Below are 19,406 nucleotides of genomic sequence, written 5' to 3' on the forward strand. Positions count from 1 at the left end.
TATTTAGTATGGAACTTTGTTAAATGATCCCTTATTTTTGCTGGAAATTATCTTTAAAAACTCTGACCTTTAATTCGTACCTCACATATGTCATGTGATTAATTTGGGAGTTAGCTAAGACGTAAGACTAGAGATTAGGGGTGTGTATCGGTCAGATGAAACTCGATTTGATTTGATCTAGATCCGACTCGAAATATATAACGGGTCTATTTGTTAGATTCGAATCCGATCCTAAACCCAATGAAATCTATACACTTTCCAGCCACGATTATACTGGATAAAAATCAGGTAAAAACTGAGCCGTTAACATTACATTACCTTAGTACATTCTTGTAAGTTAGTATGTGAAAATATCCAAATTTTCAAGACTCCAACAATTATTTGACATAGTAAAATTTACTTAGAAAAATATAACAAGAACCAACTCTTCTCTAAAATTAAAGTATAACCGTAATCAATACTAATATTGTCTAATAAGTAATAACACCAAATATTTAAATCAATATAAATAACACAATATTATGCATTAGTCTAAAGTCTTATATATTTTAAACATAAAACATTATCTTAAAGTCTTATAATGACTAATAACACAAAATATTAAGGTTTACAATATTTAAATTCCACATAAGAATAACCATCATCGATCACTAATAACACAAAATATTAATTGTGTATGATGACCGGGCCACCGGACCGAGTTCGAGTGACTCGAACTATGGCTCGGACCCGACCCAAAATAATGACCGGATCTATTTTTGAGATCCTTATCTAATACTAAACCCGAAAAATCACACCAAATTAACTCTTAAAGTATTCGAGACCAAATTGAATTTTCGGACCGAACCGAACCATGCACGCTCCTACTAGAGATATAAATGATGGTCTTAACTCTTAAATGTGCCCCTTAATTGATGAAAAGTATTTTAAATAAGAAAACTTGATGGAATAAAACCTAAATATCTAAATAACAAAAAGGTGTCCAATAACTAAGTGCCAACTGGCAAACGTAATTATTTTACCCGAGGGTATCATAATAATAAAATGAAATATAAATGAGTATAAATAATTATAAATTATGTAATTGGATAGAGTTAAAACTTAAAACCGAGAGAAATGGGAAGAAAGACTTGTAGCCATTGTTATGAGATCTAGCTCGATTGGAAATTCGATCATCTGACCAGATCGAATCACTCTTTGAACTGTCCAAGCATCAGTCCCGCTGAAAACATAGTCGACCTGCCCAGGATTTAGCAAAATCGGTGATCCGGCCGGTTTATATAACTCGGACCGGGTCATGCTTTAATTTAAAAAAAAATTTGAAAACGACGTCGTTTTCAATTGAGGCACCCAATGCCCTAATCTGATCAGTGATCAACCTCAAGGCCTCAACGTCTCTCTTCTCTCGAGTCCACTCACCACTGGCCCTCAGTCTCTTTCTCGTCACTCTCTCACCTCTCTCACGGCTGGTGTTGTCGCACTCAAGCTCTCGTCTCCGGTCTCGCTCACTCACTTACTGTCTCGCACTCGAGCTCGTCGTCTCGCGCTCAAGCTCGTCGTGCCGCTCTGTGTCGTCAGTCGCCGGCGGCAGAAGCAGACGGAACCGACATCTGGTCCCTCGGCTGGTGGTCGTTGTCGTCTTCTTGCTTCGGCCGTCAGTTGGTCCCTGGGCAGGTGAGTTCGAACAGATTGCCCTGTTCTTTCTTTTTTATTTTCGTTGCTGTATACAATCACTACACCTTGAATTTTTTACTGAAAATATGACTGAGCTCTTTTGTTTTTTTTTTTTTTTTTTATGCTGAAAATCATCACTTGTTGCTGATTATCATAACTGGTGGTTGTTTTTGTTGCTGTGTTGCTGAAATAATGACAGCTAAATTTTTTGTTGCTATAAATCATGTTTGGAGCTAAAGTTTTTGTTGCTGAAAATTATCATAGTTTAATTTGTTGTTGAAAATTATCAATGAGCTGAATTTGTTGCTTAACATATCACCGAGCTAATTTTTTGTTGCTGAAAAACATCACTGAGTTGAATCTGTTGCTGATTATCATCAAGAACCTTGAATTTGTTGCTGTCTTGCTTAAATAATCACTTAGCTAAATTTTTTGTTGCGTTAAATCATATTTGGAGCTAAAGGTTTTGTTGCTGAAAATTATCATAAATGAATTTGTTGTTGAAAATTATCAATGAGCTGAATTTGTTGCTATAATAATAGATTTAATTCTTAGTATTGACTGATTTAATTCTTAGTAATGATGGACCGAGTAACAATTCTATGGAAGATACAGATGCAAATCAAAATGAGAAAAATGTTGGTCAAGTTCTAAATTTGTCCTATGAGGATATAGATGCCGACTTTCGGATCACTCCTTGGATTTGATTTTTCGCTTGTTTTATCTTTTGCTTTCTCTTGTTCGTTTAAATTGAGAAAGTATTAGTTATGTCTAAGAACTGATACGTAATTCTTATTAATATGTTTGTGAAGACATGCATTTTAAGTTTTGATTTTGCTTTTATAATTTTATATTTTTATTCAATTATGACTGGGTTAATCGGGTTAACCAGTGACTCAATGACCCGGTTGTATGACCGGATCAATTACCGGTTCAGTTTTGATAACTATGCTTGTGGCAAAGAGAGGGTAGCGAGGGAATGAGTAGAGGGTAGAAGGGCCTTATGCAATAAAATGAGCCATGTTACTTTATAATTTGTTATTTGAATTGACTTGTTGGAGTACGAGCAGAGAGTACGCCTGGCTTCAAGCTTCAAACTCCCGCCAATATCCAAGGGTAAAGGTAAGGGCAAGGGCAAGTTTGAAAAGTGTTTGGCAGAGTGGAAGGTTCCAGAAGAGAAGAATGAGTGCCGTGAACATCACCAACGTGACGGTGCTAGATAACCCTGCTTCCTTTCTCACCCCGTTTCAGTTCGAGATCTCCTACGAGTGTTTGACTCCTCTCAAAGATGGTTCGTAACCTCTCTTCCCCAAACCCTTTTAGGATTCCAGCTTCGATAAATGCAGTGTTATGTTCTGACTTCTTTCTTTCAATTATCTCTTCTATATTCGGGACATTCCCCGTTTGCTTCTGCCAACGTTTGTAGTTATGTTGATAGAATATGGAATTGCTTTTTGATTTCATCCATGCCCATGTCTATAGATCTAGCTTGACGCTCGGCCTGTAGGAACCACAACATGTAGCTTCTTAGCACAACTCAGATGTCAAATATTTCTTTATTTCATAATTGTTTCCTTGTGATTTAACTACAAAAAATGGGTATTTCAGTATCAGTACCATGAATTTCCTGTCCCTAATTATTTTAGATCAGGAAACTTGTCAATTCATCTCAATTAGACTCTGCCACCAAAGTACCTACGGTTCATACTCTATTGTGGAACAAAAATGCTATGTCCACACTAAAATCATCTGTGTATAAATACATATGTAGTTTAACTCATTTTTAATGTGTATTTTGTATTTTAATGTGTATTTTACAATGGTAACTTATTTTGGTGTATACCTAGCATGGTTAATTTTGGAATAGTGCCCTTTTTGTTTCACAATAGATGACTCTAAAATTGTACATTATCAGGACCTTTTTTTTCTTCAAAAAAAAATGTTCAAGACATCGACACATGAACATACATACACATAAGGATTTTTGAGAACCAACTTTTAATCTGAATTCTCATGTCAAGTTATGGTAAATAGCTGTAATGAAGCATATTTTTCTACCAGCTTTGCCATCATTTCAATCTTGAATGCTTCTTGCTGCTGATGTCCACTATACTTTTGGTTTTAATCAAGCTTGCTGCATATGTTGGTACAGATTTGGAATGGAAGCTCATCTATGTTGGATCCGCTGAGGATGAGACCTATGACCAATTATTAGAGAGTGTCCTTGTTGGTCCGGTCAATATTGGAAACTATCGCTTTGTTTTACAGGCAAGGTTTATAAATACCATTTCAGTTCTGAGTTGCAATCGCTCAATGAATCAAACTTATAAATAATGTTATGGCAGGCAGATCCACCAGACCCATCAAAGATTCGCGAAGAAGATATAATTGGTGTCACTGTGCTGCTTTTGACATGCTCTTATCTGGGTCAAGAATTCATTCGTGTTGGCTATTATGTGAACAATGATTATGATGATGAGCAGCTGAGGGAGGAACCTCCACCAAATGTCTTAGTTGACAGGGTTCAGAGGAACATTTTATCTGACAAACCAAGGGTCACAAAGTTCCCTATCAATTTCCACCCTGAGAACAATGAAAACGAAGAGCAACCCGGTCCAGCTGAGAACCCTTCTGAAACTAGAGAAGATCCACTTGCTGCCGGTGATTGTGATCCCTCAGATGAGAAGGATTCTTAACATTTTGTAGTTATACAGGCTTTTTCAGTTCCCGGATCTCCAACTTTACATTGACCGTGTGTGTGGATTAAGGTGGCTTTCTATGAATCTCTTGTTAATGTGAATTAGGTTTGAATCTTGTTGGAAGTATACTTGTAACGTGGGGAAACCAGTTTTTGTCCATGAAGCTTTCCATGCGAACCCAATTTCATTGATCTTCTCTATGATAAATCATATTTTGATTCGTAGTATCAAAAAGGTTTCATTATTTTTAAGTCATTTTTAGCTTTTCATTAGTTTAATCTGTCTTTTTGCTGAATAATAATATACAAATGGCAGAATCAGCCTCTTCTGTTTCTTGGGTTTTTCACTGAAATAAAATAAAAATTTTATTATTTACCCAAACTCTATTTTTTAACTTTAATTCTTTAAATACGATTTTTTTTTTTTGGATTTAGGAGAGTTCGTCTAATTCCTGATAAATTTCACTTCAATTATTTTCAAAACACATGAAATTTAAATTTTTAAGCCATTATTATAGTATCCAAGAGTATATACGAATATACAAAAATACACTGAAACTTAAAAATACAGTCTCCAAATTTTTGTGTACTCCTATGTACTCTTGGATACTATGAGAATGGTTTAAAAATTTGAGTTTGGTGTATTTTGAAAATAATTGAAGTGGAGTTTAGAGTTTGGTGTATTTTGAAAATAATTGAAGTGGAGTTTACCGAGGTGCAATGAACTCTCCTTAAATAAAAAAAAATTGTATTTGGAGAATTAAAATTAAAAAAATAAAATTTGGATAAATAATAAAATTTTTTATTTTATTTCAGAAAAAAAACTTTTGGATTCAATATCAAAATAATGATTTAGCATTTTTCATAGAGTTGAAAAAGTGCAACGAATTTGTATCAGGATGTTAAGTTGGATAATGACCTGATTCAGGGTGCGACACCTTTGGTTCTTTATTGATATATTAAAAGAGAGATTAGGATAATTCTAAAATTATCTTTAGATATTTAATGTTTTTTATTTTATCAAATAAGAAATTTTTTATGTGGCATAATTTTTTATCTTTATATTAAATTTTTGGATTTTATTATATTTTTATTTTTTTATAATATATTTTTTTGTATTATCTCAAAATTCTTTTATAACGTGTTTTTTAAATATTCATTTATCTTTAAATTACTTTATGTATTTAATTTTAATGTTATTTCTCTTTTTAATAAATAATAAAATTTGTCACATTTTTTTTATATAGAGTCTATTTTTTCTCATTTTTTTTTAAATATTGGTGTTCGACCTTATTATTTTATATTTTTTAATTTTATTTTTATATAAGTTATTTGATGTCTTAAATATTGACGCTATTTTTCTATAACGATGTGTTTGAAAATCTCTTTGGAATTCAATTCCAATGTTTAAAACAAAAATAATTAAATTAGTTTTGATGAAATTCAATTTAATTCTATTATTTTCTCTCAATCAATTCCAATTCAAATAGATTCGATTTGAAATTCTATTCTATTGGGATTTCACTTAAAATGTAAATGCTTTTATAATTTAATTACTTCTTTTTAACTTTCTTCACTCATTTTCTTCTCAATGCCTCTCACATTTCAATACACACTCTCTTCTCTCACCATCTTCATTTCCTTCCTTTTCCTTCAACTCAATATAATATATACTTTTTTTGGAAAGTCTACTATGTAAATCTAAAAACAATATCTACACATAAATTTTAGAGTAAAGGACAAATCCGTCCCTGACTTTTTTTTCTGCGGTCATTTTCGTCCCCGAGGTTTGAAAAATACTTTAATGTCCCTGACCCTCCGAAAAAGTGGACATATTTATCCCTCCGTTAGAGTCGTTCCGTTTGCCCTGACGGAAAACGGTGACGTGGCTCCCGTGGCGCTGACCTGGCCGTTACAAGCTGCCACGTGGGATGAACTTTTGAAAAGATGACGTATTAGTCCTTTCACACCAAAACGTGTAGCTTTTCAAAACAGGACATATTAGTCCTCTCACCCCAAAACGACGCCGTTTCTTCCCCACCCCTCCAAACACACTTTAATCCCCTTCTGCATTTCCAATCAACAATACTTCACCAAATCCAGAAGCAGCAAATTCAGATTCAACAAGCAATTCAGCGACATATTCACCAACAACAGAGCACAAATTCAATTTCACAGGCTTAGTTCACAATTCAACCAGTCCAAATTGTGCAATTTATGAAGAACATGTAAGAACTCCTTATAATTCTGAAAAAATTGCTACACTCTCAAATAGAATCAGTAACTTACCAGAAATTACATATGGAGAAAACGGATCTGAGAGAATAAGAAAAATTATGCAAACAACACCTGAGAGCTTGAAGGACTGAGATCAGATAAACTCTCCGGTGCATTGATTACATGCCACCGAACACTGAAGCTCCATTTTTCGTCAGAATTTTCGTCTGGAAGCAGTCTAGAGATATGACCAACAGCAACATGAACAACGACACTTGAACCGGTCCAGCCTTCTCTAAGTCCAACAGCCATGTTTTTCCAATTATCTGTTCTGGGATCATAGATTTGTCCCCTTGGAGAGACATAAAAGGGCCATAACCAGCTTTCGTTGACGAGAAGCTTTCCGTTGAGAATTGCTGCATCATAAGATGCCATATTGGTTCCTATGCTGGCAATAGAGCGCCAATTTCCAGTGAGAGGATCCAATACCTTTCTCATCTAAATACACACCTCACCTAAACCCTCCCTTTCACAACTAAACTTGATTTCATTCCCCCCAAAATCCAAATCCTCCTCAACAAACACAAAATTCCCTGACTTTATGAAAGCAACTTCACCACAAAGCCAATAACTTTACCATCAACTGGAAAGAATTTAACTTTGGAGCACAGAGATACCAATTTACAAAAAGACAAAAGCTTAGAAGCAGCACATAGAAAAAATCTCAGCTTTATCTGAAATAGCAATCACTAAGGACCCCACGGCGGGACCCACAGAGACGTCATCGTCCTTGGCGGAAGCGTCGTCGTCAGTGCGTATGCACTTGCCGAGTATGAAGGGAGTGGGAGCGAGCAAGGGCTTGTGGTGGAGCGAAGACGATGCGGAGGTTGAGGAAGGAGAAGAGAGAGCCAGCACCGCCGCGTACGGAGACGGAAACGGAGGAGAAGCTGGCGGGAGTGGTTCCGGTTCCGGTGGCGGCGATGATTGAGGGCTCGGCCTAGCAGAGGAGCCACTCGATGGTCTGGCCGTCGGACTTGTGGCCGAGCTCCGTCGGATGCCATGGGTCGGAATGCTCCCTTTCTTCCTTTACCCGCTCCACCTTCACATTGAACTCGAAGGATTAGGGCTCAAGGATTTCATAGATTGGGAGTGGGGGAGAAACGGCGTCGTTTTGGGGTGAGAGGACTAATATGTCCTGTTTTGAAAAGCTACACGTTTTGGTGTGAAAGGATTAATACGTCCTCTTTTCAAAAGTCCATCCCACGTGGCAGCCCGTAACGGCCAGGTCAGCGCCACGGGAGCCACGTCACCGTTTTCCGTCAGGGCAAACGGAGCGACTCTAACGGAGGGGTAAATATGTCCACTTTTTCGGAGGGTCAGGGACATTAAAGTATTTTCCAAACCTCGGGGACAAAAATGTCCGCGAAAAAAAAGGTCAGAGACGGATTTGTCCTTTACTCTAAATTTTATGTGTTTAATTTAGATTAATGACAACAAACATTTACGAGTCTGTGGGAATATTAACCATGTCAAAAAAACCTTTTTGCCACATTATAGTTCCATCTCATGTTTATCAGTGATAAAATCATGTAATCTTTTGCATCAAGCCTATCTTATAGCTTCTGTCTTGCATCATACTTTTCTGCTTATATTAATTCCATATGATTTTTCTGGTATTTGAAACTATATATGTCAAAACTTTTTGCTTTTTCCCTAACGTGTTCAAAAGTAAAGTTGGCATAGATCTCTTCCATTATATATCAATTTTTGAGAACGAAAATTTTTGTAAAGTGAATAGATTGTAACACTCATATTTTCCAAAAATTTAACTATGAATAAGTTATGCTTTTATTAAATTGAGTTTTTATTATAGAAATTAATTTATTAAAGGTATTTAAATTAAATTCTTATGAACTAAAAAAATTAATCATGTTATCTCTAATTTTAAATTAGAATATTTATTTAAAAACCAATTAGTAAGTTGATAAATAAATAATATTTTTAAAATAATTTTATTAAGTCACCAAAAAAAAAATAATTTTATTAAAAAAAATTTGGTTTAAAATCACTACTCTATCCTCTAATTTTATTAAAAATTACCAAACAAAACCCTAACCTAACACACACTCTCCCTCACTCCAGCCGCCACCCGAACCTTCACATATACATACACACCCGCAGAGAGAAGAGTGGAAGAAGAAGAGGAAGAAGAAGAGGGAGACGGTGTCGGTGGTTGTCACTGCCATTGTCGCCGTCGTCACACGCGCGAGAGAGAAAAAGATCGAACAGAAGGGAGACGCAATCGAGGACAGAGGGTAGTTCCACGCCACTGCCGTGCCTATCGCAAGCGTGGAGGACTGTCGCTGTTGCTAGTGGGGTTGAGTCCATCAACGAAATGAGCTGAGGAAGAGAGACAAAACGAAGAGAGAGGAAGAAATGCGACGAGAAAGGAAGGGGAGGGCTGCTTCTACCGTCGTCAAGCCACGATCGCTGCCGTCGAAGCTTCCGTCGCCGTCGCTATTGTCTGGGTTGTCACCAGAGGAAGTTGCCGCTGCATGAGGGAAAAAATGGGCAGAATGCGAATAGAGAGAAGAGAAACTCGCTGGAGGAGGAGAAAACTGCATCGCCATTATTCTGGTCACCGGGTATGGCGATGTTGTCGTCGGAACCACCGCCGGAGCTACTACTACTCTATTTCGTGATTCTTCCTTAGTTACAGTAAATATTCTTGTTCTGGAATCCTCGCCGTACTATTTTATAGTCTGTTAAAGATTTTGAGATGTTGATGTTGTAGGGTTGAGTTACTATAATTGCATGCTGCGGTTGTGGCTATCGTTGTTTTCGAGGAGTCATCGAAACTACTAGTACTACTGCTATTGTTGTCGTGTTGTTGGGTTTTGACTAATTGAGGTAGAGGTTGTTTGTTTTTAACAAGTTTGGAATGTTTTGAAAGTTTAGAAAATATGTGTATTTGAGTTGTTGAGCGTTTTATGGCCCGATTATCTCTAATAAAGTTTGATTGATTCGATTTTGATAATTTAAGATTTGTTACGTAATTGAATGAAATTGTTAACGAATCAAAAAGGAATTTAATGCTCTTATAATAAAATTAATTAGTAACAATATTGGTCGGTAAATTAGAGTTTAAACATTTTGTTTGTTGTTCTAATGCGTGAAAATTTAATAACTTAAAAACAATAAAAGATAACAAAAAAGGAATATTTATATTGAAAATTTGTTGATTTTTAAAAACGGTTAATAAGTGTTTGGGAGATATTTTGATTTAGATGGAACTCTTGAAAAGTAAAAAAGTATGAGTTAGGGGAGATTTTGTCAAAATTTTTATAAGATTTTGGATAAATTAGATAATAAGAATGAAGAAAAATGTTGTTGCTTTTATAAAGATTAGAGATTTCATCTTGGTATTTAATTTGAATGATCTTAATTAAAGAATTATGTTTTGGAATTTGGTTAAACAAAAAGAAGTCTCTATGTCAATTTGTAAAGTTTAGTGCGTTAACTTGTAAAAGGTTTAACTAATAAAAGATTTAAATGTTAATTATTTATTAACTCAAGAGTTTAGGAATTGGAAGTGTGAGTCTGAAGTTTTAATGAAATTAAAGATGGGTGTTTAAGAAAAAAGAGAGATTTAAGGAATATGATGGCAAAATTGTGATATGCAAGAGTTAAGAGATAAGAGTTAAGGATCTTTAAGTATATTTTAAATTGAATTTGAGTATCATGAAAGTTTGGTTTGTTAGCTTATAAAGTGACTAACTAAAGAATGATATAATGGGATTGAATAAGAAAAAGATGAGGTATTTGAGTTAGTTTGCCCTTGATATCGATAATTACGTTGTATGAATTAGTTTGTAATTTTGACCTTGAGTCTAGAGTATTATATTCGACGTTTCAAATCCGCACGCAGTATATAACGGCCTAAACATAACCTGGTGGATATTTAAAGTGTGCGGTGTAGGAAATGGAGCTGTGTTAATGGTCATGTCGGTTATGAGATTGACAATAAAAAATGAATTTTTATTAGAGGCTCACAATAAAAAGTAAGATTGATATGAGACTTATTGTTAGATCTAGAACTTTTGAATAATCCTATTTTGAACAAATTTCAGATCATATATTTATTTATAATTTTAATTTTAGAAATTATTTTATTGAAAATTAAAGGCAGTTTTGATTAATTGAATTTGAAATAAATTGAGGATTTTTTTCCAAATTCTATAATTATGGATTTTTTCTATTTACAATTTAAAGTTTTAGAAATCCAAAAATGATAAAGTTTGGCTATTTAAATTAGAATTTTATCTAATTTTATAATTACTGAGTTATTCTCTTTATAAATAAAGTTAGTAGTTGTTAAATAATAAAAAATTTTATTTGATTTAATTTAAATACTTTATATTTTCATGATTCAATACTATAAGTTTTAAGGATAAAGAAAATTAGTTATAATACTATGTATTTCAATTAGAGAAATTGATTGAGAATCAATTAGTATTTTTATACCACAAATAATATTTTAAAATAATTTTAGAGATTAAATTAGTTTTTCGAATTAATACTCTATGTTCAAATTTTATTAAAATTACCTTACTCTAATTAAACCCAAAATCCCCAAATTGAAACCCTAACCCTAATTAACACACATTTTTCTCTTTATCCCAAAAGAAACCCTAGCCATCTTTTCTCCTTCAGTAATACACATACACACAACATAGCAGCCGCTGCTGAGAGAAAGAAAGAAAGAAAGAAAGAAGAAAGGGAAGCTGGGAAGAAGGGCCGTGGAGAAGAAGATCCAGAGAGAGAGAACTGTGGTAGGGAGAAGAAGTGAGGAGGGAGTCGTGCCGGAACCACGGGGACTTGCCGCAGCCGTCGTGCCGTCGTCAATCCTTGGAGGAAGGCCGCTTCTCTGAGCTATCACCGGCGATCCGCCATGAGCCACCATCGCGAGTCACAGCCGGGAGAGAGAGGGGCGAGCGCGAGGCAGACCGAGAGGAGGGAACCACACCGCCCAGTCGCCGTCCGTGAAGTCTAGGTCGCCATCGTCCATGCTCGTCGCTGCCGTTTGTCCTCCTCGCTGCCAGACGCCGTCGCCGTTCGCGGAGGAGAGAGGGAGCTCGGATTGCCATCAGATCCTCCGTTCCTTGCCATTTCTGTCGTTGCCGTTGCTGCCGTCAGTGCCTTGCTGTTATCGCCACCGCTGCTGGGAGCTGCGCCGCCATGACCGAGCTTCTGTCGCCGAGAAACACCACTGCTGCCACTGAGATTCCCTGCCGGTAAAGGTTTTTTTAAGTTGGCTTTCATTCCTTTTGAGTTTCTGGAAGCTTTTCATCACTGCATGTTTGTTACAATCATCGTCGCCAGAGTTCTGGTCGCCACTGCTGCTCGAGGTGGTTGCTGGGGCTACCGCTAAGCCGATTCAGTGAACGTTGCTGTTTCGTTTTCTTAGTTCGGTAACTATTTATGTTTCAAAAAACCCTTTCATTAGTATTCTGTTATGTTTGTTTATAAACTCTGAGGTCCTGGTAACGTAGGATCATGTTCTGAGCGTTGCATGTCACTTTTAAGTTGCCTGAGTGCTGTGAAAGTGATCAATGACTGAGTTTGTAGATTGCTGTTGATTTCGGTTAAGAGAAAAGGTTTCGTGACACATTTTGGGTTTTGGTTTCGACGAGTCGAGGTAGGATTTTTTATACAAACTAATTTATTTAAAATTGAAAATTGTTATAAATAGATATGCTGTGTATATTTCTGGTGATTATGTGAGTCTTGTGAATTGCCTGATTATGTCTTGGATGAATATGGTTGCGTGTTTGAGTGAAATAATGTCAGGTTTTGATCAATTAGAGATTTTTAGATTGGTTGATTTGAAATGACTGTGATAGTCTGGAAGTCTGAGTTTTGTTTATTGGAAACTGATTTGGTCTTGAACCCATTGAGAGGGGTTGATGATTGGTTTGGTTGGGACCCGGAAAGGGTGGCAAAAATCCAAGTTTTAGGGGAGATGTTGCCAAAATTTCTATAAAATCTGAGACTTTATTTGAAACGGTATTTTAAAAAAGAATGAATTACGTAACACCCTACCATACAGAGTCTTCTGCTTAAGTCATAATTCAGAGATGACAAGGTATTACGACCTCTAAAAATAAAATTTCGTACGTATAGTAGTGTGAATAATGATTATAACTAGGAGCCTTTGAAAAAAAGGAAAAAAATCGTAACTCGAAAGCGCAACACTCCAATCGAAAATGTAACAGATAAAGGAATGAACTATTGCGAGATTATATATATAGAAAAGAGTGCCAAAAACATGAATATCAAAACTCAAGATCCGGTTGCGAAGATAACCGGTTCAAGCATAGAAGTATATACAAATATATAAGCAAGAAACCCAAAGGAAACCCCAAAGGGCGAAATTACAGAAAACCTATTCTCCAAAACCACCTCTTAAAAGGAGTCATCACAGTTTGTATTATTTAATGGAGATAGAAGTATCTAAGCACAAACATAAAACCAAAGTAAAGTCCTGAGAACCAAGGAATATTCGCTAATCTAGAAGCCTCTAGCATGCTTCAGTGAGAAGCCTCACAACCTGCATCTGAAAAACCACAAAATCTGCAAGGGTGAGAACTAGAGGTTCTTAGTATGGTAACAGTGCCAACATATCTAACATATAATGTCCTGGGAAAGCCGAAGGCAATCCTAGAACTTACAACAGATAATTCAAAGCTTATAAACAGAATAAACCATAAATGACAACTGACTAAAGATCTTCAGTCTAACTAACACTTTCCTTTCCAAATCCTTCAGACCTCCCAACCACCAGCAGGAGTATAATATGGCAAACGCAGTTATATCAAATAAGAGATATACAAATAGAAAACAGATATGGCATTTAGATAATTAGCAAGTAATATGCAGTCACTTAGGCAATTCCAAACAATTCACATAATATGCATATGATGTATGCCTGTCCTAATGGCTGATGAGTCTCATCTTTCGGTTATAAAGCCAATCCGACAAGTCTTGGTAGCTAACCGTTGGACTGTCCCTCTGTCGTGCATCCCCAACTCGAGTTATACTCTATATAATTCATAATTCATATCCAACACCCTCACTAGTGTATATTCACGGGGGAGAGCTCATCCGGATCCTCAAGCACCCCTGGTGGGATCTTGACGGAGCCATCAGCAAGTTGAAGGCAGATGCGGGTAGGATTGGCTTCTTGGATCTGGAGCTTGTTCATTAATGATGATAGCATGAGGTTGATGCTTGCTCCAAGATCAGATAGGGCTATCTTTATGCAAGTGCCTCTAAGGGTGCATGGTATCACAAAACTCCCAGGGTCTTGTAGTTTCTTTGGATAACCGCACTGCATTCGTTGGTGAGGAGAACTGTCCCTGCCTCCCTCCAATCCCTTTTGTGGCTCATTATGTCCTTCATACACTTGGCATAGGACGGTATTTGTTCAAGAGCTTCAGCAAATAGGATTTTGATCTCGAGTGTTTTAAGGATTTCTAGAAACTTGGCAAATTGCTGATCCTTTTTTGCCTTATGAAGTTTCTGAGGATATGGTAGCCTGGCTTTGTATTTAGGGGTCCTGAGTGATGTAGAGTGATTATCCATAGTGACTGAGGAAGGGTTGTCAGCTTGCCTCGGTGGAATGTTTCCTGAATTGGCATGTATATTGCCTTCCCCCTCTAGGCGTTGAATGCTAGCGTTGCTCCCTTCTGGGTGTTAAACGCCCCTATTGCTCCCTTTTGGGCATTGAATGCCAAGAGCAGTAGTGTGGGGGTGTTGCGCCTTCTTCTTCTGGTGTAATATTGTTTTGAGATGGGGTGGTCAGTGTTCTGCCACTCTGAAGCTCAATTGCCTAGCATTCTTCAGCTGCTTGCTTGGTTTTTATTCGGTGCAGCTCTGTTTTCACACTCTGGAGGGATGCTTGGGTCTCCTGGACTATACTGTTGGTGCACGAAATTGTTATTCATATGTTATTCCATTTTGCAAAATTCATTGCTTTTCATTCCCTGGCAATGGCGCCAAAAAAACAGGATGCCAATACCATGGTTTCTATATAATTTTTCACAACTTCGCACAGCTAACCAGCAAGTGCACTGGGTCATCCAAGTAATACCTTACGTGAGTAAGGGTCGATCCCACGGAGATTGTTAGTATGAAGCAAGCTATGGTCACCTTGTGAATCTCAGTTAGGAGGATAAAATTATGGAATTTAGAAAATCAAATATGATTGATAAAAATAAACAGGGTAGAAATACTTATGTAGATCAATTGTGGGAATTTCAGATAAGTGTGTGGAGATGCTGTGCTCCTCTCGGATCTCTACTTTCTTATTGCTTTCATCCAATCCTTCTTACTCCTTTCCATGGCAAGCTATGTGTAGGGCATCACCATCATCAATGGCTACTTTCAATCCTCTCGGAAAAATGGTCCTATGCGCTGTCACTGCACGGCTAATTGTCTGGAGGCATCACCCTTGTTGATGGCTACATCCCATCCTCTCAGTGAAAATGGTCCAAATGCTCTGTCACGGCACGGCTAATCATCTGTCGGTTCTCAATCAGGTTGGAGTAGAATCCATTGATTCTTTTGCGTTTATCATCACGCCCAGCCTTCAGGAGTTTGAAGCTCGTCACAGTCATTCAATACCAGAATCCTACTCGAAATACCACAGACAAGGTTAGACTTTTCGGATTCCCGGGATCCTACTCGGAATACCACAGACAAGGTTAGACTTTCAGGATCCCCATGAATGCCGCCATCTATCTAGCTTATACCACGAAGATTCTGTTGGGGAATCTAAGAGATATGCGCCCTGCCTAAGGGAGAACGGAAGTGGTTGTCAATCACGCGCGTTCATAGGTGAGAATGATGATGAGTGTCACGGATCATCACATTCATCAAAGTGTTGTGCAACGTATATCTTGGAATAAGAATAAAAGAGAATTGAATAGAAAGTAATAGTAATTATATTGAAACTTGAGGTACAGCAGAGCTCCACACCCTTAATCTATGGTGTACAGAAACTCCACCGTTGAAAATACATAAGTGAAAGGTTCAGGCATGGCCGAATGGCCAGCTCCCCTGAATGATCAAAAGACCGAATGATCAAAGACTAAACAGTCAAAAGATTAAACTGTCAAAAGATGTCTAATACAATAGTTAAATGTCCTATATATACTAGACTAGCTACTAGGGTTTACATGAGTAAGTAATTGATGCATAAATCCACTTCCGGGGCCCACTTGGTGTATGCTTGGGCTGAGCTTGATCTATCCACGAGCTGAGGCTTTTCTTGGAGTTGAACTCCAAGTTATGACGTGTTTTGGGCGTTCAACTCCGGATCATGACGTGTTTCTGGCGTTTAACTCCAGACAGCAGCATGTACTTGGCGTTCAACGCCACGTTATGTCGTCAATTTCCGAATAAAGTATGGACTATTATATATTTCTGGAAAGCTCTGGATGTCTACTTTCCAACGCCATTAAGAGCGCGCCATTTGGAGTTCTGTAGCTCCAGAAAATCCATTTTGAGTGCAGGGAGGTCAGATTCCAACAGCATCAGCAGTCCTTTTGTCAGCCTTTTTCAGAGTTTTGCTCAAGTCCCTCAATTTCAGCCAGAAATTACCTGAAATCACAGAAAAACACACAAACTCATAGTAAAGTCCAGAAATGTGAATTTAACATAAAAACTAATGAAAATATCCCTAAAAGTAGCTTGAACTTACTAAAAACTACCTAAAAACAATGCCAAAAAGCGTATAAATTATCCGCTCATCAACTGTGCTGGCTCCTTGCGAATGCATGCATGCTGTCTAACTACTTTGTGAAAAGGTCCAACCGCTTAGCCATTGCTTTATTCTGAGCTAGGATTATGTCTGTGGCAGATTCCTCCTTGGGTTCCCTTCTTGCCTTGAGTCTTTCTACTGTGTATAAGTGTTGATTATTGGCCACTGTTTCAACGAGCTCCTAAGCTTCTTTGGGTGTTTTCAACATATGTCAAGAGCTGCCTGCAGAATGATCCAGGGACAATTGGGCTGCATCAAGGAGCCCGTCATAAAAGATGTCCAGCTCGACCCAGTGGGTGAACAGCTGAATAGGGCATTTCCGGAGCATTGATTTGTATCTCCCTCAGATATCATAGAGAGACTCGCCATCCTCTTGTTTGAAGGCTTGAATATCCTTCCTTAGTTTAGTTAACTTTCTTGGGGAGAAATATCTATTCAGAAACTTGTCGGCTACTTTACTCAAGGTGTTCAGGCTCTCCTGAGGTTGTTCTTCCAGCCAATCCTTGGCCTTATCTCTCACAGCAAATGGGAAAAGTATCAGCCTGTAGACGTCAGGATCCACTCCATTGATCTTTACAGTGTCATAAATTTGCAAGAAATCAGAAATAAATTTGGTGGGATCCTTCTCAGGGTGTCCATGAAACTAATAGTTTTTCTGCACAAGCGTGATCAAGTTCGGGTTATGCTAAAAAATGTCCGTTCCTATGGGGGGCACACTAATGCTTCTTCTATAGAAGTCAGGGATGAAAGTTGTATATGATCCCTAGGTTCTCCTGGTTTGTGCCTCTCCCTCTAGATCCATAGTGCTCCTAGTGTTTCTGAATAGATAAAAATCCAAGAAAAATGGGAGTCTTTATGTCACAGTTTAGAGAGCTTCCTAGTGAGATATCCATAAATGAATAAAACGCTAAAAAAAAAAAAATCAAGACACCAAACATAAAATCTAAAATTAGATCCAAATAAAATAACAAGAAATGTTCGAAAAATTAAAAAGGAAAAGATATACAATATTGATTTTAGGAGTTTTAGAAGAAAAATATTAGAAGAACACCAAACTTAAAAATTTTGAAATCAAACAAGAGAAAATAACTAAAAAAATTTCAAACATAAAGAAGCAAACAAGATCAATTTTTTTTAAATCAAGAGGAAGAAAATTAATTGACAAAAACTACTAGGAACACCAAACTTAAAATTTGACACAAAATTTGAAAAAGAGAAAAAGATGGATTTTTGAAAAATTTTAAGAAAAGAAATAAAGAAGGTTAGCAAATTTAACAAGAAAAATAATTAAAGAAAAACTAATAAAAAGTACCTGATCTAAGTAGCAAGGCAACTAGTAGTTTGTCAATCTCAAACAATCCCTGGCAACGGCGCAAAAACTTGGTGCGCAAAATTGAACTCGCACAACTTCACTAGCAAGTGCACTGGGTCGTCCAAGTAATACCTCAGGTGAGTGAGAGTCGATCCCACGAGAATTGTTGGATTGAGCAAGCAATGGTTATCCTGCAGATCTTAATCAGGCGAATAGAAAGATAGTGGTTGTTGTTGTAGGTGCATAAAATAAAATAGTAAAGAAAGTAGTAAGGAATTGATGTAGAAAGAATAATAAGAAATCAGTTAAGGCTTTGGAGATGCTTTTTCTTTCTGGATTAATACTTCTTACGGACTACTTTAACAATGAATGATTCATTCTATGGCAAAGCAGTAAGTGATTAATGCCATTGGTCGTGGTCAATTAATCTCCTCTAATCCACATCAAATGCCGTTGTCAATGGTCATTCAATATGAACGAGGATGAAGCTCACCCAATTCAGTCTCCCTTGATCCTACTTAGAGTGCCACAGACAAGGTCAGATCTTTCGGATCGGAGAATGAACCTCAATATTCTAGCCTTAGCGCCACAGAGACCTCATTACCCATAACTAAAGAGATTATATGTCACATATCCCAATTAGCCGAGATAACTTATTGGTTTAGGGGATGTATTCTCAAACTGTAGCTCAATACTATCTGGGTCAGGACTTGCAAGAACTCATGTAGAATAAGGGGTCAAACTCTCGTTCCACCCCAAATTCATTTAGATGGGGAACGACAATACATCATAGAATAGAATCAAACATATATTAAAATAGAGAAGTAATAATATTAATACATAGGACAAGCAGAGCTCCTAACCTTAACCTAGGAGGTTTAATTGCTCATAATTTATAGAAAAAACAGAGAAGATCTGTCTGTTAATTCGTAAATTCCTCCCCCTTAATCCTAAGTGATCTCCTCTTTAAATAGTAAAATACTAACCCTAAGAAATGTAAATTTAAATTAAAAAGTACAAAGATAAAACTGCATAAGCTAAGGAGTGCTAAAATCCACTTTGGGCCCACTTTGGTTGAGTGTTTCGTCCAAGCTTGGCATTCAACTTGGAGAATGGCTATTGAACGCCCATTAGAGGGTGAATTCGCTGCTTCCTTGCTCCCTTGGTGGCGTTGAACGCCAGCTTTGGGCGTTCAACGCTGGGCTTGCTCCCCTTTGAGCGTTAAACTCCAGATGTGGACGTTCAATGCCAATTTTGGGCAGTGATCTGGAAAAAAAAATATAGACTATTATATATTACTGAAAATCTCTGGAAGTTAGCTTTCCAACGCCATTAAGAACGTGTCAATTGAACCTCTGTAACTCAAGATATGCTCATTGGAATGAACGGAGGTTAGAATTTGACAACATCTGCTATCCTTCTTCATCTCTGAATAAGACTTTGCCAATTTTGGCAAATTCACCCAAAAATCCCCTAAAATCATAAGAAAAATACAAGAGCTCAAAGTAGCATCCAAATATGAATTTATGCACTAAAACATAGTAGAACTTAATAAAATATAACTAAAAACACTAAGAAAATATAATGAAAAAGTGTATAAGATATCCACTTATCAGTTGCCAATAGCTTTGTAAAGTAAATGTAATCTACCAACAACGAGAGTGTAATAGAAAGAGAAACCA

The 19,406-nt window shown here is 37.0% G+C and overlaps 1 protein-coding gene across 1 annotated transcript; it reads left to right on the forward strand.

Annotated features, from left to right (window-relative positions):
- Window positions 1-1,164: 1,164 nt before the first annotated feature.
- On the forward strand, window positions 1,165-4,628 carry LOC130943825 (histone chaperone ASF1B-like). Its single transcript, XM_057871853.1, has 4 exons — window positions 1,165-1,674; window positions 2,745-2,965; window positions 3,827-3,942; window positions 4,020-4,628. Exons 2-4 carry the CDS (start codon window positions 2,857-2,859, stop codon window positions 4,368-4,370), a joined length of 576 nt encoding a protein of 191 aa, XP_057727836.1. The 5' UTR covers window positions 1,165-1,674; window positions 2,745-2,856; the 3' UTR covers window positions 4,371-4,628.
- Window positions 4,629-19,406: the final 14,778 nt, after the last annotated feature.

Source organism: Arachis stenosperma, chromosome 8 (assembly GCF_014773155.1).
Source record: "Arachis stenosperma cultivar V10309 chromosome 8, arast.V10309.gnm1.PFL2, whole genome shotgun sequence".
Lineage (NCBI taxonomy): Eukaryota > Viridiplantae > Streptophyta > Magnoliopsida > Fabales > Fabaceae > Arachis > Arachis stenosperma.

Coding starts and splice junctions, on each gene's coding strand:
- LOC130943825 (XM_057871853.1), top strand. CDS start 2,857: ATGAGTGCCGTGAACATCACCAACGTGACGGTGCTAGATAACCCTGCT. Junction 2,966..3,826: donor TTTGACTCCTCTCAAAGATG/GTTCGTAACCTC, acceptor ATGTTGGTACAG/ATTTGGAATGGAAGCTCATC. Junction 3,943..4,019: donor ACTATCGCTTTGTTTTACAG/GCAAGGTTTATA, acceptor ATGTTATGGCAG/GCAGATCCACCAGACCCATC.